Source organism: Lemur catta, chromosome 12 (genome assembly GCF_020740605.2).
Source record: "Lemur catta isolate mLemCat1 chromosome 12, mLemCat1.pri, whole genome shotgun sequence".
Lineage (NCBI taxonomy): Eukaryota > Metazoa > Chordata > Mammalia > Primates > Lemuridae > Lemur > Lemur catta.
The window spans coordinates 54,667,056-54,692,903 of record NC_059139.1 but is presented as its reverse complement, the minus strand read 5'-3'; the positions used below and the strand labels follow the sequence as shown (position 1 = coordinate 54,692,903).

Here is a 25,848-nt window from a genome sequence, read left to right as displayed (position 1 = left end):
TTTTTCCAGATTGAGTGTGGTATTTGCAGGCATACAAAGAACAGGGCAGTCTGGAGCTGCATTCGTGAAGCTCACTGTCTGATGAGGTGAATGAGTGAAAGGCATTTAAACAATTTCCAAGTTATGCCATTTAGATGTGTAAAATGGTTAAAAACAACAGAACGCAGAGTTGTAGAAATAAGAGCAGATAGGGAGTTCAACTGGAGTAGATGACAGGAAAAGAAAGAGAAGAGGAGTGGTGTGTGGTCCCCAACTACTGTGTTACCTTCCAGAAACGTAGCATGATGCTATGCTTAGAGGGAATGCTTTGTAAATACCAGTGATGAATATTTGATTGAATTAGTCATTACTTCTCTTCTTTTTAGGCATAACTGGATGAACTGTTTGTTTATTTTTTGGGGGGTGTATCCATCACCTTGAGTATTTATCATTTCTTTTTTTTCCAAAATATTAAGGGGGTACAAATGTTTTTGGTTACAAGGATCACTTTTTATAATGCTGGAGTCATGACTATAAGTGTGCCCATCACCCAACTAGTGTCCATTGTACCTGTTAGGTAGGTTTTCACACATCCCCTCCTCCTCCTTCCCCCCTACTTGACTTCCACTGAGTTTTACTCCCCTCGGTGCACATGTGCGCTCAGCACTTAATTCCAATTTAATAGCAACTGCATGTGGTGTTTGTTTTTCCATTCTTGAGATACTTCACTTAGCAGAATAGTCTCCGGTTCCATCTAAATTGTTGTCAAATGTATTAATTCATATTTTTTATGGCTGAGTAGTACTCCATGCTATACATATACCACATTTTGTTAATCAGCTCATGGATTGATGGGCATTTGTGTTGATTCCACATCTTTGCAATTGTGAATTGTGCTGCAATAAACATTCAAGTGCAGGTATCTTTGGGATAAAATGACTTCTTTTCCTGTGGGTAGATACCCAATAGTGGGATTGGTGGATTGAATGGTAGGTCTACTTTAAGTTCTTTGAGGAATCGTCATACTATTTTCCATAGAAGTTATACTAATTTGCAGTCCCATCAACAGTGTATAAGCGTTGCTCTGTCTCTGCATCCACGTCAGCATCTATTCTTATTGGACTTTTTAATAAAAGCCATTCTAACAGAGGTAAAGTGATATCTCATTGTGGCTTTATTAATAATTTGCATTTCCCTGATTATTAGTGATGTTGAGCATTTTTTTCATATGTTTAATGGTCATTTTTCTATCTTCTTTTGAAAAGCTTCTGTTCATGGTTTTACTCACTTTTTAATGGGGTTGTTTTTTCCTTGCAGATTTGTTTGAGTTCTTTGTAGATTCTAGATATTAGCCCTTTTTCAAATATATAGTTTGTGAATAATTTCACCCATTCTATAGGTTGTCTATTTGCTCTGTTGATTATTTCCTTAGGTATGTGAAGCTTTTTAATTTAATCAGGTCCCATTGACTTATTTTTATTGTTGTTGTAATTGCCTTTGGGGTATTCTTCATAAATACTGCCTAGGCCAATATGTAGAAGAGTTTTTTTCAACATTTTCTTCTAGAATCCTTATGGTTTCATGCTTTGCATTTAAGTATTTTATCCATCTTGAATTAATTTTTGTGAGTGGTGAGAGATATGGATCATATTTCATTCTCCTACATGTGGCTATGGAGAACTGTGAAACACTGAGTAAAGAAATCACAGATGACAGAAACAAATGGAAAAATATATCACGCTCATGGATCAGTAGCATTAACATTGTTAAAATGTGCATATTACCCAAAGTGATTCATAGATTCAGTACAATTCCTATCAAAATACCAAAGTTATATTTCACATATCTAGAAAAAATAGTTCTATGCTTCATTTGGAACCAGAAAAGAGCCTGAATAGCCAAAGCAATTTTAAGCAAACAGAACAAATCTGGAGGCATCATATTACCAGACTTCAAACTATACTGCAGTACTATAGTTATCATTTGCATATGTTGGTATCAAGTCTTCTAGTTACTTTGAAATATACAAAATATTGTTGCTAAATACAGTCACTCTATTCTTCTATCAAATGTTAGAACTTATTTATTCTATCTAACTGTATGTTTGTATCCATTTACCAACTTCTCTTTTTTTTTGTTTGTTTGTTTTTTGAGACAGAGTCTCACTCTGTTGCCCGGGCTAGAGTGCCGTGGCGTCAGCCTTGCTCACAGCAACCTCAGAGTCCTGGGCTCAAGCGATCATCCTACTGTCTCAGCCTCCCGAGTAGCTGGGACTACAGGCATGCGCCACCATGCCTGGCTAATTTTTCTATATATATGTTTTTAGCTGTCCGTGTAATTTCTTTCTATTTTTAGTAGAGACGAGGTCTCCCTCTTGCTCAGGCTGGTCTCGAACTCCTGAGCTCAAATGGTCCGCCCACCTCGGCCTAGGATTACAGGCGTGAGCTACCGCGCCTGGCCCAACTTCTCTTAATTCCCCAATTCCCAACCACCCTTTTCAGTCTCTTGTATCTATCATTCAGTTCTCTGTGTCCATGAGATGAAGCTTTTTTAGCTCCCACATATGAGAACATGTGGCATTTGTCTTTCTGTGCCTGGTTTATTTCACTTAACATAATGTCATTATCTCTTTTTGTGTTCAAAATCTTACTTGTTTTCACTGTTGTCCAAAATTAGAAATGAAATTAATGTAATTTGCTGAATGTTTTATATTTCATGTTATTTTGCATCAGACATAGTAATAGTATGCCAAAAGTAAGTCCCTTTAGTCATCCTAACTTTAGAAACCCTTGAATGAGATTAGGAAGTGATCATCATTTACATTTATTATACTTTGCATGTAACGAGCTTTAGCTATTAACTCTAATTTGCTTCTCATCGTATTCATCAAAGGTGAACTATTTAGAAACTAAAACATCTCTGTCAGTTAGAATTTTAATGAATTAAGATAAAATGAGACAGTGTTAATTGGCAGTTGTTGCTACAGGGGAGGTTTCTAGATCTTTTAAGTGATACCAATTCATCTTTGTATCAGGGTTAATTTGTTTGATTTAATTCTAAGGATATACTGAATATTTCCCCAAACTATTCGTATTTATTTTCAGAATAGGAGAGTGGTTTATTCTAATGGTCTTTCATCTGTATTCTCAATTCCACCAGAAATGGATTAAAATTTGATTGTTAATAAATTATTGGTTTTAATCAGCACTTGTATTACTGACTAAACACACACACATACATATACATGTACACAAAAAATAGCATTACTTAGGGATTTTATTAGGATTTTATTAAGATTCCTAAAATCTTCCAATATCTAATCAGTTTTAACAGTAATTATTTTCCTCTGTCTTTTCTGTTTTCCTCAGACATAAACGAATGTGAAGCTGATCCTTGCAAAAATGGTGGAATATGTACAGACCTTGTTGCTAATTATTCCTGTGAGTGCCCAGGCGAATTTATGGGAAGAAATTGTCAATACAGTAAGTATTTACGTGTGTGTATGTGTGTGTGTGTCTGTGTTTGTATATATATATATATAAAACATAATTTTATTTATATGGTCTCCATTTATTATGCAATCTGAGCCAAAATCAATATGATTTGCTTTCAGAGTACACAATTAATTTAAAAGGCACATTCTGTATTTGTTGTTACTAGTGTTATTGATATACACATACTCTCCAGGATGTCTTGCTTAGTGCACAACATGCATAGAAGTAGGATCTTGTGACCTGAAAAGAATGGCAACAGTTCCTCAGATGCACAAATCCTTCTCTCCTGTGAATCCCGTTTTGGCTTTTGAGTAGGTATATGACCTAAATTTATACCACTAGAGTGGTTACTTTTGTTCAGACAGTAAATTTGGGAGGCTGTAACCAGATAGCCTGTATTACAAATAAAAGGTGGAGGTAAGGGGGAGCCAGTTGACCTGTAGCACACACCCGCAAAAACTTTACACACTATTTATTTGTCTCCTTGGAAGTCTAAGACAGTAGCGTCTTGAGATGATGGATCAAATGACAGGGCAATTATTTGCCTGAAGTGTTTACAAACAGTCTGAAAGCACCACTCTCCTTCCAGAAAAGGGCAGAGACAAGGCAGGACTAGAGCCAATGGGATAGGGCCCAAATGGGGCTTAAACACGTGCAAATGAGAACACAAATGATACAGATTTATAATTGTTGGAAACTTATAGAAACTTCATACTGCTACTGCTACTTCTTTGATGTATATTGTACAATCTGAGCACCACAACATTATGCAAGTTCAGAATACAGATGCAGATGCAGAAACTGAGACACAGATGATGTGGTCTGCCCAAGCTTTCACAGATAGTGACAAAAACAGGACTAGAAAGAACATAGATCTCTATTTCTCAGTTCCATATAATTTCCTCAAAATTGAGATGCCTCCTCAGATAGAGATGTACAAGATAAACATGAATACACACTACATGTGTTCTCTCTCTTCCACACACCATGCACATGGTGCTTTATCTTTGGCCATAGTAAGGAATTTATTTCTCACTTTCCCTCTCTTTCTTCCTCTTCAGCCATGATCTTTATAAAATAAAGAATTTGTTGAATAATTTGAGTTACATATGTAAACAAAATAATGATCTAAAACTGGGATTCTCATTTCTCTAGTACTGAAAAACTGCACCAAAATAATTAAATTCTGAATATCATAGAAAAATTTTGCATTGAGGAAAAAAACTTTCTAAGCTTAAAATAATTGAGGGAGGACATTGAGCATGAGTTGATGATGACAGCCGCAGGGCACAGACAGAGGGAAAGGGCAGGCTGAGTAAGCAGGTTGACCATATAACTAAATAGAACAATAGCCACCCAACCAACTAACCTAGCCACCTTCCCACAAAGCATTTAACTAAATACCCACCAAGCTAACTCAAACTGAGGTTCAGCCGGTCTCAGGTCCATCACAGGCACAGCACTTGCATCCTCCTCTGTTTCCTGGGACGTGAAGATGCCTACCCCGACGGTGCTGGAGATTGTGCTGAAATGCACCTCCAAGATATTTGTAAATGAACATTTTATTAATATAATGAATAACAAAAAACTGATATCAGTGACCATTTCACTTTCATGCAGCAAAAATGGAGATCTGATGCCAGAATAGGGGATCCTCCAGGCAGCACTGGAACTTTGGTAGAGCTTAAAACAGTACCTAGGTTAGAGCATGCCCAGGAAGAGTAAGTCCACCTCTGACCTGCAGGAGGCCTGGCCAGGGGAACAATTGGAAGAAAAGGCCTTCTCATTTTCCTAAAAGGAGGGCTGTACAAGGGACGTGTCATAAGAACCTTGCCTAGGGATGAGCATCACTGTGGTGGTCAACGCTAGCTCTCTCAATGAGCTGCAGAAGAAGTGGTGTCTAAGGTTGTAGACATCCCAGGAGAGGAGACCTAGGGCATGGAGCTATATAGTGTGGAAGAATTAAGGTAGAGGTGAGAGTAAATAGGTTGGAAACGGGGGGTTATAAGACAGACACTAAAGCCATGGAAGTGGGAGAGATGCCCTTGTCCCTCTGTGCTGAGCAAGAAGCGACTGGACAGCCAGATGGATGCCTATATGTTGAAACAGAAGAAGACCTGAATGTGAACTAGATGTTGAAACTAATGACTAAAGCCCACACATCCTCCCATCAGAGACTTTTACTGAGACGTCTTCTTGAGAATAAAGTAGCCTGATGATTATGGAAGGACATACTAAAATAGACTGTCAAATTAATTGCCACCAGTTTGTGTCCAGTGTCTTCCAAATTAGTTTTTGATACAGTGTTTAATAAAACCTTTGCTTTTCTTTGACTTGGTTTTATATATATATATATATGTGTATATATATATATATATATTTATATTATATTTACATTTAGACTTATACTTCTCTGTGAACATGAGAGTGATAGTGCCATGCCTTCTTTAACCTATCATGTACTCTGACTTTCTAACATTTCCTCTATTTCTGTGCCTCAACAAAGAGATCAGAAAGAGTCACTTAGCATACATTCTAAAATATGTCTCCGTGTTGGGGTATTTGTTTTTATTTTATTAATTTATAATAACATATAATAAATTAAGGATCCTCGTTCTCCCTATTTCCTAAGTTTCTGGGGTTAGGGTTCTACATTTTTCTGTGACATCTTAATTTTTAGACAAGTCAGAGTTTTGTTTTTTTTTTTTAAGACATTCTGCCACATTGATGATTTAGTTTTGCACATAGAGAACTTAGAGAATTAACCGACTACAGGGGCACAGAGAAGCATTTCCAGGTTACAGGTGGTACCCACTCTAAGCTTCCTGAAGTTAGGCTCATAGGAGGTGATATTACATAGATTATAATCTGTGTGCTGGCGTCCACCCTGGAGTAAGATTAATAAACTTTCTCTTGGGCTTTGTATCCTGTCCCAGAGGGTCACCATTGGGTCTGTTTATACCTGCAGTAATGGCAGAGAAGTGATATGTTTTGGCAGGTAATTCAGGAAGGAGAGGGAAGAGAGAATGGTGGACGCTGACTGCTGAGTTAACGGTACTGAAATGCCATTACCTTTACGTTCAAATCTAAACTGTCTTCAGTCCAGTCTTGGGTTCCTGCACTCATAGTTGCTTCACTTGTCCTATTTCTTTTTATTTATACTGATGAAATAATTAGGTTCAACACATTTTATTGGAATTTTATACTTCAGATGTATTTTAGAATGAAAACATTCTCAACAACCCTCCAAAAATAATAAATTATGAAAGATATTGCAAAAGAATAGAACTGACTAAAAATCTATTTAAAAATAGTAAAATATAAAATCCAAATTAATAAACTGAGGAAATATTTATAATAAACATAGAAGATAAATATCAATTATCCTTAATTCATTGTGTCTTTGGATTTAATAAAATATTAATCACAATAAAAAAAAAAGCATGAACATAGCACCTTCCCCCCAGGAAGTAATTTAATATTTATCATATTATAGTTGAGTTGGGCCTTCATCTTTATACTTTCTGTATATTTTGAATTTTCAAAAATAGGCATATATTACCTTTATGGTCTAAAAAGAATAATTATATTATATAGGAATTCTTAATGAGAGTGCATGAGATATGCGAATAAACCCGGGATTGGTTGTGCATCTCCCTCTGCCTCTTCCTCTTGCTTTTTATCTACCACTTCTTATTTTGGGAGTGAAAGTGGAAGAAGAGTAGCAGAAAAAATGGAAAACAGATAAAACAGTTAAACAGAAAAGGATGAAATACTAAAAAGAAGCAGAGGCTAGTTGGCATTTACAAAGAACATGGAAAAGAAAAAGGAGGGAGAAGGGAAAGGAGTGAGAGCTGTAAAACCATGACTGTATTCTGAACACAGGGCTCCATAGGAAGCTGTGGTTTCCACACACAGGCACACGCTTATGCACACACACATACAAACACACATGTGCGCATGCACACACACACTCAGAAAGTTGTCCTTAATCGTGAGGAGATCATTGTAAAGCAAAGGAGGAGACAGAAAGTTTTTAAAGACATAAAAACTCCCAGTTTACAATGTTACTAATGGGAGTCTCTGCTTCTCAGTATGCTCCTTTCAGCTCCACCCAGCTGCTAGAGGGAACCTATTAAAAAAAGAAAAAAAAACAAAAAGCCAGAATGTACCGCCTTGTCATTCAAGTGTTCTGCTGGCTTCTGATGTCAGGCAGAGTGAAAGTGATGGCACTATTTCCTGCAGCCAGCCCACAGGACCTGCCTGTACCCCCGCTGGCTGCCTCACCTGTCTCTGACCCCATCTCCTCTTACCCTCGCTTTCTTATGCACTGCTCTGGCCACTTGGCCTCCTGATGGCTCCTGGGCACACACTGGCACACTGTTGCACTGGAACCTTTCCTCTCCCATTTCTTTCTTTCTGTAATAGGCTCTGTTGTGACACACTCCCATTCCCTTGAGGTCATTGTATAAAACATCTTCTCAATGAGGCCTTCCCTGGCCTCTCACTCCCCTACCTCAACACATTGTAGCACACACTAACCTCCTTCTTTGCTTTATTTTTTTCTCCTTTGCATTAATCCCTACCATATATTTTCAGTTTTATAGATTATTTATTGACTATTCCCCCAAGAGATATGCCTCATGAGGGAGAGATTTTATTACTGTAATCACAGTTGCCAGAATAGTGCTGGCACAGAGTAAATGTTCGATAAATATTTGCTGAATGAATGAATGAACCTAGCATTCTGAGTTCCTTAAATATAGGGGTGATATCTGATTTTTCTGACTTCCTCCACTGTGTTCAAGTTATTGTTCATCTGACTTTCCATTTTTTAAGCAGTATTCTGAAGATGCTTTTCCCAGCATATAAAATGTAATCTTGTCATACTAGTCGGTACTTAGTAAATGTTGATAGGAACTTGAATTGCTTTTCTTTGATTTTATAAAATCTTTTATAACTCTACCTTGCAGTATGAAAATGGATTTAAAATAAGAGAGGCAAACAGTTCTTGTTTCTCTTTTTAGGCCACTTCTACATGTGACATCTTGGTAATTTATATTATATCACTTATTCACCCCTTTAAAATAATCAACAGCACATATGAATGCTGTGATCTCAGCAGCTACTACCACAAACAAGCCTTGAAAATATCAATGCAGTAATTTCGGAGATAATTTTTTTCACTATAGACAGACTGATCATGGTATCTTTTCACTTACTATCAAAAGGATTTGCTCATTTCAGATCTTTCTCTGCCTTTCTCTTATTCTTACTTGACTTTCCATTTTAAGCTAAATATGAAGACTGCCTTTGCCAGTACAATCAACTAAAACATTTTCCACATTAGTGATATATCATTTATTAAAAACTAGAATGTATTTATTTTCAGTTAAACAATTAAAAGCATGTCATTTATGTTGTGATATTCCCTTAATAAAAATTACAAAAATAGCTATGTGAATTCTTTATTATAATGTATGTCTTTAATTAATGTAGTGATTAAGAACTTTTACTTTATAAAGAATAAAGTTATATCTAGCTGTATCTATTATGACCTTATGCACAATAATGTGAGAATTATTATGTAAATCAGTTGCCTATTGAACATTTTCAATAACAATGTATTTATTTCAAATATTAATGAACCTTTTAATACTAGGCAAAAAAAAACTGCCTATAATTTTTCCAGTAATTATTTACTAATTATATTTATGGGAGGTAAGGCAATAACATTTCTGATTTAAATAATTTCAGTTTAGATTTCTAGATGAGGATTGTACAGCTTATTTACATTTTTGGTTTTATTTTTCATTTACTTATAAAGGATTTTATTAAATTTTGTTTTTTATTTTACTTAAAATTACTTTTGCTTGATATGTAAAAACCATTTAGATGTTCCTACAGTATTTATTATAGCATTGCAGGAATTCTTCTAATTAAAGTCCTAATTTAGACTCCCTTGTTGCTTTTAAATGGTATAAGCTCATGTGTTCAGACAGCTATTTTCATAAACAACTTGAAAGGAAAATGATGATAAACTGGAATGAGAAACCTATTCTCATAAGAACAGATATGCTTTGCCATGTATGTTTAACAGAACATGATATTTAAACTAGAATAAGTGCAATGAAAATTGATAGCTCGTTAAATAATCTAAAAATAACTAGGATTGTTTTCATTTATTGGACTGTGTAGTCCACAATAGCCATATATATTTCCCTCCTAGGGGTTTAAATGTGACATGATTGAATTTCAGGACTGGCACTCAAATTCATTTTCATCACTTACACTACTTCTGAAAATTGAAATAGTTACCAAGGGATCTCTATAATGAAACATCCCCAAACTATTATACCAAAAAAATTAAGACTTAAATGATTTCAGAGAGTTTTATTAAAAATGAAAACTAAAATCTTCAACTAAGATTAAAGTGATATTACCAAATGTGAATATTAGCCAGTTTTTTAAATTTAATAAAATAAATAATTATAGCTAATTCTATAGCTCTTTAGTCTATTTGTAACATAAGGAAAAAGATGATACATGTGAATACATTTTGAAAATCATAAATTAATGTTTTCTTATCATGATTATTTGAACAGCTATAACTCTTTTAGCCATGATTATATAAATGAACTAGGATTTGCAAGTACACAAACATAGACAATATATGCTGTGCATATGTACATACACAGTCTTTCTTTTGATATCAGTGTGTATCACCAAGTACATTTGGATAAGTACAGACATATTCAGTGAAAATTACTAAAATATTTTATAGAATAGATAAATTATGCAATTTGTATTTTATCGTTCAACATTTACTTATTGCTTTTCTAAAGAAGAATTTGTAAATAAGGACAAATGCATCTGTTTTGTTTACTCAACTATATCTTGTCACCAGCTAATTGCCATACAATGTATTGATTTTAATTTAGACTTTACCATGTACTACGCACTGTCATAAATACTTTAGATATTAATTTTTTAAACTTCTTAGCACTCTTTGTAGTAGATAGTATTTATCACTGGTTTCATTTGACAGAGAAAACTGACCTACTGAGTGGGTAAGTAATTTTCATAGGTTCACATGGTTAGTAAACCGCAGAACTTGGCCTTAATCCCAGGCATTGATACTACAGAGATTACAGCCCTAGCATGATATGATTCTGCCCCTTGTAGCATAAAAGGATGCTGTTTATTACACTGTACACATTAAAAACACTTGCACTTGACAACTGGCCTTGGCAAGCGGCAGCAAATAAGAGGAGAGAAAACAGGCTTTGCATTCAAATAGAACTGCAGTTTAAACTCTGACTTTTTCTACTTGTAACTGTATGTCCTGAACAAGTCAATGGTTCCATCTGAGCATCAGATTCCTCATCTATAAATGAAACTCATAATGCCTTTTCATATATATTGATAGGAAGATTAAAGTTAATAGCATACATAAATATTTAGTAAAATAATTAGGCCAATAAATGTTATATATGAACAAATAATTTTGTAAATAAATACACACAAAGATTTTTTTAATTATTTGAAAATCAAATACTTGTGTATCTAACCTTTTATTTTGTCATAATTTTGTGTGATTTTACATTTTATTATATACTCAACCAATTCGTTCATATTTAGTAAATGAGTGTATTTCCTTGAGAACAATTGGTATAGAAGTCAGGAATAATGCATTGCACACCATGTTTTACAGGTATCTAAATTTAGGAAATCCATAGCATTAACATAAGTTTAAATAAATAAATATTCTAAATCCTGCCAAAGTTATTATAATAGAAGGATTTGCTGGGTTTCTCAAAAATATGATATAACATACTTCTGAATCACAAACACCTAATTTAATTTCATTCTCTGTATGTTTGCAATTATTGTAAGATGTCACTGTTATTTGATCAGTGACAAACAGAAATAAACAGTGGAATGAATAATTCCAGTATTTTATTACACTGTAAAAATGGTCAAAGATTATAGTTTTATATTATGTAATACTTAATTCCTACTCTTCTACATTCTGGCTATGACATAGATCCAAAAGCAAAATATAGAGAAATTCTGATGCAAAATAAAGAAGATTTTTTTTAAAAAGACATGTTTATAAGAAAGTAAAAATAAGAATTAAAGCTCATGCAAGTTTAATAAGAAAATTGCGTAAATCTATTTATTCATCTTTTTTTAGTGTAACTATATACAAGGATTATAGAACATATATGAATAAATTTATTTATTCACCAAATTGCATCAAACAGTAGCCACCTTCTGCTGTGACAACAATGGTAATAAAATTCATTCCATTCCTACTCTCATAGAGTATACAGATTAATAGGAAAGAAAAACAAGAATTATTAATATATAATATTTAATTAGAAGACATCATAAGTGACATGAAGGCAAAGAAGAGGGAGCTATGATAGGGACACTTGTTTTGTTTGGAGGGGCTTAGGGAAGACCAGACCACCTCATTTGAGGTGAGACCAGTAGAATGTATAGTAGGTACCTAAACAAAAAGAGGGAGGGTAGTGGAGATGAGAGTTTTACAAAGAGAAGGACAATATCCTCAAGAATAAACAGATTTTTGTCCTTAAGAATCTTAATAGATTCAGAGTCAAATCAAAGACTCAATACCATTCACCATAGCCACAAAGAAAACACAATATGTAGGAATATACTTAACCAAGGAGGTGAAAGATCTCTACAGGAAGAACTACAAACCACTGAGGAAAGAAATAGCAGAAGACACAAACAAATGCAAAAACGTATCATGCTCATGGATTGGTAGAATCAACATTGTTGAAATGCACATACTACCCAAAGTGATTTACAAATTTGATGCAATCCCTATAAAAATGCCAAAGTCATATTTCACAAATCTAGAAAAAATAAGTCTATGCTTCATTTGGAATCAGGAAAAAACCCAAATAGCCAAAGCAATCTTAAGGAAAAAGAACAAATCTGGAGCCATCACATTACCAGACTTCAAACTATACTACAAGACTATAGTAACCAAAACAATATGGTATTGGCACAAAAATAGAGATATAAACCAATGGAACAGAACAGAGAACCAATATATAAAACCATCCACATATAATCAACTGATCTTTGACCAAGCAGACAATAATATACACTGGGGAAAAGAAGCCCTATTCAATAAATGGAGCTGGGAGAATTGGATAGCCACATGTAAAAGAATGAAACAGTATCCATATCTCTCACCACTCACAAAAATGAATTCGCAGTGGATCAAAGACTTAAATGTAAGGCATGAAACCATAAGAATGCTGGAAGAAAATGCTGAAAAAACTCTTCTAGATATTGACCTAGTCAAAGAATTTATGAAGAAGACCCTAATGGCAATCACAGCAACAACAGAAATAATAAAGGGGACTTGATTAACTTAAAAAGCTTCTGTACAGCTAAGGAAATAATCAAAAGAGCAAATAAACAACCTCCAGAATGGGAGAACATATTTGCAAGCTATACTTCCAATAAAGTGTTAATGACCAGAATCTATAAAGAATTCAAGCAAACAGCAAGAAAAAAACAAGTAACCCCATTAACAAGTGGGCAAAAGACATGAACAGAAGCTTTTCAAAAGAAGATAGGCAAATGGCAAATAAACGTATGAAAAAATGCTCATCATCACTAATCATCAGGGAAATGCAAATTAAAACCACAATGAGATATCACCTTATCCCAGTTAGAATGGCTTTTATTAAAACGTCCAAAAAGAATAGATGCTGGCTTGTATGTAGAGAGAAAGGAACACTTATGCACTGTTTGGGGGACTACATATTAGTATAACCTCCATGGAAAACAGTATAGAGATTCTTCAAAGAACTAAAAGTAACCCTACAATTTGTTCCAACAATCTCACTACTGGGTATTTAACCAAAGGAAGGGAATTCATTTTATCAAAAAGACACCTGAACTCAGATGTTTATTGTAGCACAATTCACAATTGCAAAGATGTGGAATCAACCTAAGTGCCCATCAATTCATGAGTGGGTTAACAAATTGTGGTACGTATATGCTGTGGAATACTATTCAGCCATGAAAAGGATGCATTAAGGCCTTTTGCAACAATTTGTTTGGCAGTGGAGACCATTATCCTGAGAGAAGTATCTAATGAATGGAAAAACAAACACCACATTTATTCGCCATTGAATTGGAACTAACCAATCATCACACATTTGCATAGAGGGAAGTAAAACTCAGTGGAAATCAAGCAGGGGGAAGGGAGGAGGAGAGGATGGGCAAAAACTTACCTAACAGGTACAAAGAACACCATCTGGGTGATGGGCACACTTATAACTCTAACGCAAGCATAACAAAAGCAATTTATGTAACCCAAAACGTTTGTACCCCCATAGTTTTTGAAATAATAGAAAAAGAATCTTAATATTTAGTGGATGAATTAAGACTGCTATTTAATCATCATGTGACATAACTTTTAGTATACCTTATCTTTTATGCTTTAACATTGTGAAGTCATGAAATTTCACTTTGGGGTCATGACCAGTCCATGACAAACAATGTTTATATATTAAAAGTCCATCTTATAAACTATATTTTTTGCAACCACAAAGGATTTTTAAAACACCAGAATAGACTTTAACTTTTACAAATGTAACATGAAATCAAAGAGAAAAGAAGAAAAATAATTATTCAAATTTAACCCTGTTTTATTCCAGAAAACAAATATTAAATATCTCTTTTGTTTTAGAAATGAACAGGGTACTTTGGAAGTGATTTTTGTCATTGAAAGTATTGGCTAATTTAATTTAATATTACTCTACTTTTTTAAAAATACATAAAATAGGACTTAGTTGAGAACTCCAATGGAATAAGAGAAAGAAAATTTACCTCAGTCTGGCTCCTTGTGAACATAGAAAACAATAAATGAATTGACTGTCAGTTGATGTAAGTTTTATGTTCAGGATTAATTATATAATTAAATATAATATTAAATCCAAGGTCCATAATATTTAAAGCCTACTAATAAATATATAGAGATATAAGTATAATACCCATAACTATATGTACTTGAATATAGATAATTATTTTTTACTTAATGTCTCACATTCTTTTAAATGATGGGACAATAAATTACAACCCCCAAAAGCAGTGTGGTACAAATATATCAATAGCCTTCAAAGAAAAAGTGATTCCAACATTACTGTAGGATAAAGTCTTTGCAACAAAAAACACAAAAAATTGACTCATTGACAAAACTGAATTGGATTTTCTGTGTCTGACATGGAAGTCCGATCTTTAATCAGATGCCTCTGGATATATTTTTTCCAAATGTTACCCAGTAGTTTTGGACAGACATATCACACTGAAAGTTCAACTACTGTACCTTAAATTGTTAATATAATAAAGCAAAGAAAGAGAAATATCTACAAAATGCTCAAATAGACCCCCTAGGACTTATTAAATAGTTCTAACAAATTGAATCAGATTCTTATTACATGAAAGTTTTGCTTTTGATTACAAATAATTACTGAAACATTCATTAAGAGCTTCTGGATTTTCAAATAATTTCAACATTCCCATTGTTTGCTAAACTGTATGTGCCCAGTGATTATAATTTAGCTGTTCATTTATTCTCAAGGCTAAACCTTACTCTAATATTTCCCAGTTCAAAGACAAACAAAGATGAAGTACTCCAAGATCAAGGGAGTTTGAGAACAGCATAACTTGATTTAGTACTCATAAAATTTAGAACTATATTGGATGATTGAAAAATATTGCCTTTTTCTCAGACTGAAAATATCAGTCTTCTCAACTATCACCCCAACTCTCACCCTTGGGACAAAAGGGGGGGACCCAAATAATGCATGTACAATATTAAAAAAAAACTCTATTTAGAAGCTCCTAGAAAAGAAGTCATCCTAGGACTAGTATGTTGGAACATGGTTAAAATGTGATTTGTGGGATAGTCGTTATCCTCTACACATGTTAACGTGACATTCTTGGGTACTTACGTAAAATTTGGGTCCTGACTGTCAAAGTGAGGCTGGAATGGTTGTCTCATAATGGGGGAATTACAGGCACAAACCACAGCGATTTCTGCTTTTATCACACCACTCTGTAGCAGACAAAGATAAATGCCTTTCTCAGTTAGGAGAAAGGAAAGAATATAGATGATTCCTGATCTTTCACTGAATGTGCACAATTTTTCAAATGATGGCATGATTTCCTGAGCTCTCATGGGTTTCAAATGGTTGCAATAAAATTTTACTGGCAACCATGGAGCTAAGTTTGGCAGTGACAGCAACAACTAGTATGACCCGAGCTGCAGTTTTCAACTGTATCAGCACACTTGGACGTGATGGTTTCCAGCAACATGTGAGACAAAGAGCAAAGTACATGTTTTGAGTTTCATCTTAAAGCAGTCTTCATCAACTGAAGGGTAGAAGCACAACAGTCTTCTTTCCTGCTTAGACAGATTGAATTTTAGGTGTGATTGGGGCATCCTGATAAGATAGTACAGCTAGTTATTAAAATGCAGGAAGCATTGGTAATAAAGGTTCAGATTCAGGGATCAGATGAGAATGGTGAAGTGATAAGATTGTATGGCATTTCCAAGGGAGAAAGTAAGGAGAGTAAGGAGTATGAAGTTGCTAAAGAGAGAATTTAAGGTAGGTAAAGAAATGCCATCTGCAAAGTATACACAAAGTACACATACATACATACATACATACACACATACATACATAAAAGAGTAATCTGAGAAACAGAAGGAGAGTACAGACTTAGAGCAAGGAAACAAATGTTTCTGGAACAGGAGCTGCTCAAGGAAATGGAGGCCTAAGCAAAGATTTTTTAATTCAAACCATTAATGGCCCTTACATAATTGTGTGGATGGTAGAGAAGAATGCTAGATTGCAAGTGTTCCTGATTGAGCAGCTGCTGAGTAAGAAATAATAGCCACAGACTGCTCCTCCCTGGTTATGGTGCACTCTACTTTGAGCATATCTTAAACCCCAAAGAGCCATTAAGGTGACCAAGGACCTAAAAATAAATTTCATAATAGTTACCTTAATAGCTTTATCTGGTCAATAATACACACTCTTTTTAGAGCCCTAAAGGGAATGGACACATAAAGTATCCAACTTAAAAATAAATTGAACTGGAGGAATATGGTTCTATAAAAAGAGCCAGAGCAAAGACAGTAAATCCAATACTAAAATTCAAGGAAAACAGGAGCAGGGACAGAAAATAAACTATTCTGACAAGAAAAATGGATAGAACTATAGTTATATAAGGAAGCCTATAAATACCCGGCACTATTATCTAACTACAAAACACCAAGAAATTGAAACTACAGCTCTTAGCTCTGAGAAACCCAGAGATATTTGTGGTGGTTTGTTCAAAGTAAAATTCACTTTATATTTTCTCTGGTACACTCAGACAGACAAACAATTTTTTAAACATCTCTAAAATGACTATTTGGTACCTCATACCAACTTTGCAGTTAATAATGTCATTTCCTTTCCTATAGAATTATTCCTGGATTCCACCATTGTTAGTAGTTTCCAGTTTAACAGAACATGAGCACTTTCCTACAAGAATTAATATAAGCACATAATTAGTCCCTCTCTTTAAGTGCTTAATGCAAGGGTTTTAACTCTCAAAGAATGGGTGACAGAAGTGTCCATGTTCTTTGATGAGAAAACAAAAATCATGTTTATTTTTACTAAAATAAAATGATTGCCTGAAATTCAAAATTTCTATCGATTACAGATATATACAACAACCAGTCACAGTGTTAGCAGTAGCTATCACTTTGTCACTAACAGAAATCACAGATATTTTCATTTCACATTATACTTGTTACAAATATCTAAATATACAATTTATATTTTCACCAATATAAGACTATATTAGACCTGCCTCTAACTCTTATTTAATGTATTAATAAATAAGCACATTCATTGAAATATCACACATTTTAAGATATTTTGATGATCACTTTCAATTTCTATTTTGTTTTATGCATTCAAAGGCATTGTTCTGAGAAGGGTCTTTAGGCTTCACCAGACTGGCAAAGGGGCCCACAGTATAGAAAAGGTTCAGAAATCTGAGTGAATGGTTTATCTGTTTCAAAAGTATTTTTTCTTCTATATAATGTGGATGAAGATTTTGGAGATAAAATCTATCAATGAGCCCTTTTCATTAAGTGTTCATTCCTGGCCTTTCTGCTGAGTTTCCCCCTCTAGCTCTATATGGGATTAAAAACATGTAGATAAAACAGCAGACAATGAGATTTGTTAAGCAACATTTTTGTCATTGTGTTCACAGAGGTTTTACTAGCAGAGTTGAGCTTTTGTTGAACCCATTCCTGCTTCTTGCCAACAGTGCAGATTTAGAAAGTTTATAACCCGTAGAGAGGTGATGTATTCTAAGTTACCTACCCTGTGGACACTAACCCATATTTAAAAGACAAAGGAAAAGAGGTAAACTAAAGAACAACCTCCACCTACCTCCCTGCTAGCATCACTTTTCCCATCACTCCTGCCCAGGGGCTGCTGTCTGAAGTAGAGCATTTTCAGTCTGCCTTTTCCTAAGACCTTTTCAATTTGCTTAAAACTAGCTATTATCTATGTAAACGTTCATAATCGATTCAGTTATTTGGTTTTCCGATGTCTTATACACGGTCACTTTAGCATACCACAACTTGAATATGAGCTAACCAAAAAGTGCCAATTGTTCAGAATCTCAGCTTCATTACACAGTAATGGGGATCAGTCATTACCTGGGGGGCGTGGAGAGGGGAATGCCCAGCTGTTAGAGATATTGTTGGTTCGTGTGCACATCAGTTTCAAACCGTCAAGGTACTGTCAGTAAACACATAATTAATCCTATATTTGAATTTAGTTCCTTCTTGTCACAGAGTTCAGTTGTACCTAGAGTTATTTTAATCAGTGTATGCTTTCCAGATATATATGACTCTATCATTTAATAGACCTTTCTTTAAGGAAGCTACATTTGCACAGACATCAGGGTGTCAGACTGGAGTAAAAAAGAGGAAATGACTTGTCATCTAACAACTTAATTTTTTTTTCTTTTTTTTTTTTCTTTTTTTTTTGCAGCATGACTGTGGCAGTAACATTATGCTAGATGCTGGGGCAAATATCAAAATATATAACACATGATCCTTGATATTAAGACATTTAAAATGTTGCTCTGATATACTTTTGTCTCGATTTTTTCATTCCAAGAAAACAAGTCTACTCAGTTTATCTCTATGAGAAGAGATGTTTTCAACAAGGGCTATTTTTAAGTTTATATGTGAACCAGATTGTGATGAAGGCTTATGTACTACTCGGGTTTCTATCCTGCTTTCTCATTCTCTCTCTATTCCTGTTTCTAGGTCATATAGTCTTGCAGAATTTTTGCTTCTCCATAAGTTTTTGTTCTAGTTTCTTCTCTGAATGATGGATTTAAATGTAATAATATTCCAATTAGAACAATATTTCACTTGAGGTGGCTTCATTTAATGAATAACAGTCCAATAGCTTGTTCCTGAAAAGATTGCTTATTACACAAAACAAGCAGTCAGTTTATAAGTGTACCTATGAAGAAAAATAATTCATTCATTTAAGTGTTTCTCAACTCTTCTTTTAGCTAGGAAAATAACAGCTTTTTATACACATTTAACCTTTTGGGTAGTCAGGTGGGTTTTACCATAGGAACTTCTGTGAGTTCATTCATCATCCAAAACACTACAAAAGTCCCCATAAAGCAACTAACTGTGTCCTTCGTCTTTGGTCTATTCATAAAAACTAAAACTTTTTTAGGTACTATGGATAATGGTATCATTAGCCTAAAAATATTACAAAGTAATATATAAAATTCTATTTTATGAAATTAATAAGCCAATATAATAGGAAAAGTGTTATTTTTCTAAGGCACAACTATCTATCAAATAATTTCTAGTGAGCATCTCTGTGCCACTTAGCAAAGGGTGAGAGCATTTCTCTTTTTTTTATTTTTCAAACAGCTTTATTAGGATATCATTGACATATAAAATTTTATACATTTAAGGCATACCACTTGGTTTTTTTTTTTTATTTCAGCTTATTATGGGGGTATAAAAGTTCAGGTTATATATAGCATTTCTAATAGTCCACTTGGAAAACTAGTGACATTTCACTTAATGTTTTCTTAAACAACATTTTTTCTGATTACAAAATTATTGTATATCTTAAAAAGAACATTTGGAAAACAAAAAACTTATGTTGTTATTTCCTTTCATTCTGTAATAGAGTTTGCATAGATCCATCACGTGTAACACAGCATCAAAGCTCTGTATAACATTTACTTACTGTTACTTCATTCTTTCTAGGGTGTCTGGTTGGTCAAATTTTTATTCTGTTTTTATTACTGACTGAATTAATTTTTCCTTAGTATTTCACCTTAACCAGATAGTACTAGATAGAGGTTAAACCTGGAAAAATCATGTTTCAGTTAATAATTCATGTGAATATTAAGGCATGTTTATGAGAAATGGTAGTTTATCTTTTAAAACTATTGCAAGGTATGGGGAGTAATTATATAATCAATTGATTTATTTTATTCACACTTAAACTTTCTACTCTGATAGCACAGATAATGAATTTTGGATCTACATTAAAATAGATATAATAAAAAGGAGAAATATACTGGGAAAATCCAAGTTTATGTGCACATGAATGTTTAATTGCTATTTCGTTATTCATTCTAAGGATTGTTGTATACCTAAAATACAAAGCTATGAGACACAAAAATAAACAGCAACTATAAAAACAATCCTGTGTTGGATCACACGGTTCTGGATAAAGTAATGATAAAATTTTGGAAATTATACATAAACTTTTACCTTTTTATCCTAAGTTAGACCAGTGCTGTGGTAACTGCCCAGATGCTAATTTCATGTCTGAAGATGTTAGCGTGGAAAACTATTGCCTCCACAATTTATCCTGAGGCATTTTCTTAAACAGAGAAAAATGTACTATGCCATAATAGACTTTCTTGTAAGAGGAAATATGAAAATAGTTCTTATTTTATAGAGAAAAAATAAACAGTGAGAGAGAAAGGAAAAGTAAAGCTGTAGATATCCTTGAGGTAGGTGGTTGACAATATTCCTTTTCTGTGGATCTCTAGTTACAAAATGATGCTAACTTTATGTAGTTTCTACTAAGCTGCTTTCAACTGTAAAAGCATTTTCAATCTTAACTGACTAAAGTACTAAATGTTATACCTCTGCCTTGCACAAAGAAGAGGCTCAAGAAATATTTGTTAAATGTTGCATGAATGACAGTCTAATCTGACCTTTCAGTCCACAAGCCATGGCAGAAACAATGGAGACAGAACACAAGTGAGTTAGGTCACTACTCTTTATCTTTAATAAACATTATGGACAACTGCCCTGCGCATAATTTTTTATGGCTTCTCCACACTCCTGAAGGCATATGCAGCAAACAGATCATACCCAGAACCTCATATCCCAATGCTTGTAATGACTCATTGGGAATAGATACATCTGGGTCCAAATCCTGGCTCTGTGACATTAAGGGAGTTACTTAGCCTCTCTGAGCCTCGGTTGCCTCAATTAGAATTGGAAATAAAAATACTATTTATAGGGTTATTTGAAGGTCAAAATGCCCAACTTTTTTCTCTGCAATACATATGTGCAGGCTTCATTTGTATTTGTCAAGGAGGTCTTAGAGAGAAAAGATAGATCCATATCTCTGGAAGGGGAGCAGGGAGGAGCTATCGAATGTTTACCTAGAGGGAATCAGCATGGTTAGATATTATTTCTCTTAGTTGAAGGAGAAAAAGGTATTGGAAGATATATACAAGGATGAAGTGAACTTAAGGTGAAAATGGGTAAAATGCCACAAGTGTTTGCATTGCAAGGTAGGGAACCACTTTAGAGGGGAGATACTCTATTATGTTAGCCTCAATTGAATTCCTCAGTTATGGTTTTGAGCAGCTGTTATTATCAGGGACTATCGAAGATGCAGGCAATAGGCCAATGCACCCAACAGGACCCAGATATAACCCTCATTTGGGGGAATTTGAATCTAATGTGGAAGACAAATTTATAAATTCGTAAATGCACATAAAGTATACTTAAATGCCAAGTGCTATCTGTGATACAAGTATATACTTAGAGTCTTTCTGGACCCCAAGATTGGCAAAATGAATTCAGCTTGGGGAAAACATGGGACAGGGAAGAAAATGACAAGGACATGACCTGAAAAATATTTCATACACTACCATCCAAGTAAAATTCAGTCTAAGATTTGGAGTTCGGTATTGCTGGAAGATAAATTTCAAGCAGCCAAGAGGATGACCGTTATTTTCTGACCAATGAGGACCCATTGAAAAAATGCCTTACTAGGAGAGTGAAATGATCAGATTTTCAGAAAGTTTATTTTGAATTCAGTGTGTAGGATCAATGAAGGGGACTCAGGTGAGAAGGAAGAGGCAGTACTATAGGCAATGGGATCCTGAGCTACAGCAGTACTGGCTAGATAAGAAAAGAAAGGGCAAATGGGAGAATTATTTAAGCAGTGAGATTAGACACAATCTAATAGGTATTATAGCTAATAATATTTATTTAAATTTTGATTTCAAAGTATTAATTTGGGTTGTTTGGAAATGTTTTCCAGACAGAAACTTCTGAATCATTTATCAGTATTTTAATTTCTCACTCTCAGCAATTATATAAGATAGTAATGAAACAAGGCAGTTGGAGGGTTTAGATCCAGATTGTTAAGAATTGCTCAGGACATATACACCTAGAGTGTAATGAATGGAGTAGCTTCACTTCTTTAATAAACTTTAATTGTACAAATAATATATACTATAGATTCTAACATAATATAATTCCAACTTATTAAAACAGCTTGATGTACTTGTGAGATTGTAGTATCCCCCTCTCCACTATCTCTGTCACTTCTTGGTATATATGAGTAAGAACTCAGTTGCAATCTTTCCACTGAAATTATAGACCTTTAAGGAACACAGTTGTTTAGTAGTATCATATTACTCTACTGATACTGCTTTTATATTTTTAACTTAGTCTTTAATGTGTTTAACCCCTAACAGCTTTCAGAGTGTGCAATCAAACCTTAAAAATATCACACTCATGCCATTTCTTCATGACAAAAGGTCATGTATAAAAACATGTTCCTCTAGTTTCACATGGTGAAACCATCTTTGTTTTCTAATGCTATTGATATATTTTCAATAGAGAAAAAATTTTGTCTTCCAGTCAGGATGATATTTGATATACCCAGGAACAAAACCGATGGAAGAGAATTTCTAATTTTAGTTATCAATAAAAGTGGAATTTTTAGTCTTGGATAAGTAATTAATAATGACAAAGAAAAAAATAGCTTTTCCTATATGGTTTCCATGCTGCGGTATCTGTGTGAAGTGAGAGAGTAAAAAACAGAGCCCTAAATTCCAGGTGTTACATCAACGACCATTGTAAAAATGATAAGATATTTAAAGAAGCAGCGTTTTGTCAAACTTCCTTCTGTCCATCCCTCTTCAACCAGTAGTCAGCTTAGTGCTAGACTTCACTGAGGTTGATGACTTGAGGAAAAGAAAGATGCAAAATGAAGGGAGAATAACCCCTCAGCTCTTTGGAGATTTTAAGTAGATAATTTGCTATCCTGTTGACTTCTGTACCAAAAGGTAAGCCACACTCCTATATATAGAACAAATAAGCTGGAGTGTTTTATTGCACTATATGAAATTTTTTATCATGTGCTTTTGACAACCCTTGTGCAAAAGTTTACATTTCCTGAATTTATCATGCATTTCATTTCTTCTGAAACTGTCTCTTCAATTTACTTTCTTTATAAGACATTTCATAAGAAGCCAGTATTCATACATGGTTTTCTTGCGTCTCTAAATCAGATCATGAAAAGAGTTCACTGGATGCTAAAGGGCATTTCATGATTTTTTTCCAGTACATCCCCATTATGTCCTTAGAAATCAGAAACAATGAATATTAACATTCTTCTCATATTGATTGGAAATAAAAGTCAAGATCAAACATAAAAGGATATGCTGAAGATATGGGAAACAGGTATTATTCAATTTGGGAGGAAATGGTTTGTTGCTTTACTCTCAGTTATGGACTTGAGGAAATGAGATTTCTTTGATTGCTCTGACAAAATTACCAGCAGCGAAAACTTCATCTCCACTTATTCTAAAGATAGGATTACTCAGATATTAAATTCAGTAAAAAAAAAAAAAAACTTGATTATTAAGGTGCTTTTCAGGGATGTAATCTGATTTATCAAAGTATTAATATGAGATTTTTCCATAGGAGATCCCCATTTTTTACCACAATGAAGAAAAGTGCCTGCCAGACACACAGACCTATTTTAAAAGATTATTTAATTAGTTATTTTTATTTCCAGTGAGCCTGGCAATATACTATGGGGAATCATTTCATTTTCATTCATTACAAGAAGCCATAATTTATATTTCCCCCAGGCAAAGAGTTTTATCTGACAATTTCAATGCTTTGGTGACAGAAATAACTGATGATGAATATGGTATAAGGAGATGCCGAGTGACATGATAGTTTGAATCATTTTCAGTAATGGCTCATGATTAATAATTGTGCTTATGTATGTATTTCGAATTTTTATTAAAGAATGTTTTGTATGGGAAATGGGAGTAGTTGTCCTATTCCTTTTTTATTTCTCTGATAAGAAGTGAATGCATGTAAAACCTGAACCAGTAGCATATGTTTAAACCATGGTTTTCTAGGTAGTAAAAGTGGAAGTCCATTTCCCTGATCCATGACTTTTTATCTCTTACTTTCATAACAGTAAAACAACAGTGTGAGAGCTACCATTCCCTAAAGGCATATTGGTCACCATATAGTTTACTATGTGCTAACCATGTATTGTTTCTAACCTATGGAATGAACCTGTAAGTAAGTAGATGTTAGCCTCCCTAGAAAACACAGTTCCCACACTTTGGTGTATACTGGTATCACCCAAAACTTTCAAAAAAGCAGATATCTGGCTCCTGCCCCAAGGCATTCTGGTTGGTACCGTATGAGATGTTGTCTGGCACTGGAATTTTTTCCATGTTATCCTAATGTGGCATAAAATTTGGAAACCCTTGGATTAATCTGGAGCTGCTGAAAGATTAAGCAAATTCCCAAAGGCCACATAGCTGGTAAGCAGTGGTGTAGCCATTCAAACCTCTGTGGCTTCGTAAGCCAAAATCTTCAGTGACAAAGGACACACTTCTTGTTCAGGGCTCTGTTCAGAGTAGAGATTTTTGGAACTTAATTTGCCTTCATCCCCTTAATCAAAATTTCAGTGAAGAGCAGTTTTGATAAACTGATATAACAGAAAATTTGCTGCTTTGTACACATCACAAGTTACCATTATATTATAGTTAATTGTTATCTTTGTTATATCCCAAATAAATTTCATGTATTTGTAAATTGTATGATCCAAAGAAGTCATACACCTTTAAATCTATAAATATAAAATGAGTATTTTAATTTTCTGTTTATCTTTGCAGCTTTGGTTTAGCTGAGCTGATAACTTTTCAAAGTACTAAGGCACCAAGGATATATTGTCATAACCCCCTGCCTGAGCAATTTATAGTTCACACAGTCATTCTTTTTTCCATACAGTTTAAGAGGATTTTGGTAGTTGAAGAAAAACGGTCAACTAATGAAATATTTTCATACCAATATAAGGTAACATTTATATCCCTGGTTTTCTCTGTGGAATTTTATGTAATTTATCTTCCCTTTATAGTAAAAACAGTGACTATATCCTGCTGTGTCTTATTGACTACTAAGTTAAAAAATAACTATGTTTATTGTTTTTGAAGCATGTGACTAAAAAGAATGATTTCTAAGAAAAGAAAGTCGCTATTCTCCTAGTTTAGACAGGACATCTTAGAAGGATATTAATTCTGCTGTATTCATTTGTGTGAATGACTATGTCTCATTTTATGTTTGTGACTTTATGGCCCCTACGTAATTCCTAATCAATCCTATAAATAAATATACTAGAATGGTGAAGTATCCAACATTTGTGAAATAAACACTTCTGGAGACTTGTCTTTTTTAAAATTCCAAATGAAAGAAACTTTAATTTCTCTTTTCTTTAAAAGCTTAAGAAAAGTGTGGAATTCTAGCTGTGAATTTTTTTTTCAAAATTTATAACTTCATAATGGGCAAACCTAGGATTATTTGTAGTTTAAAACTTTGTATTTGGCATAAATTTTAATGTAAGTTTATAAGAAGTATATTTATTTACTTAATCATTAGGCTTAACTTTATAAAAGTAGCAGTAGTGTATTCTGT

At 34.0% G+C, this 25,848-nt stretch overlaps 1 protein-coding gene across 2 annotated transcripts in view; it reads left to right on the top strand.

Annotated features, from left to right (window-relative positions):
- The window catches only part of EDIL3 (EGF like repeats and discoidin domains 3), a 388,195-nt gene that overhangs the window by 231,287 nt on the left and 131,060 nt on the right, over positions 1-25,848 (top strand). For both annotated transcript variants that reach the window (XM_045565716.1, XM_045565717.1), the window contains one exon: positions 3,348-3,461. In XM_045565716.1, the coding sequence (XP_045421672.1) occupies positions 3,348-3,461 (114 nt within the window). The remainder of the gene's footprint in view (positions 1-3,347; positions 3,462-25,848) is intronic.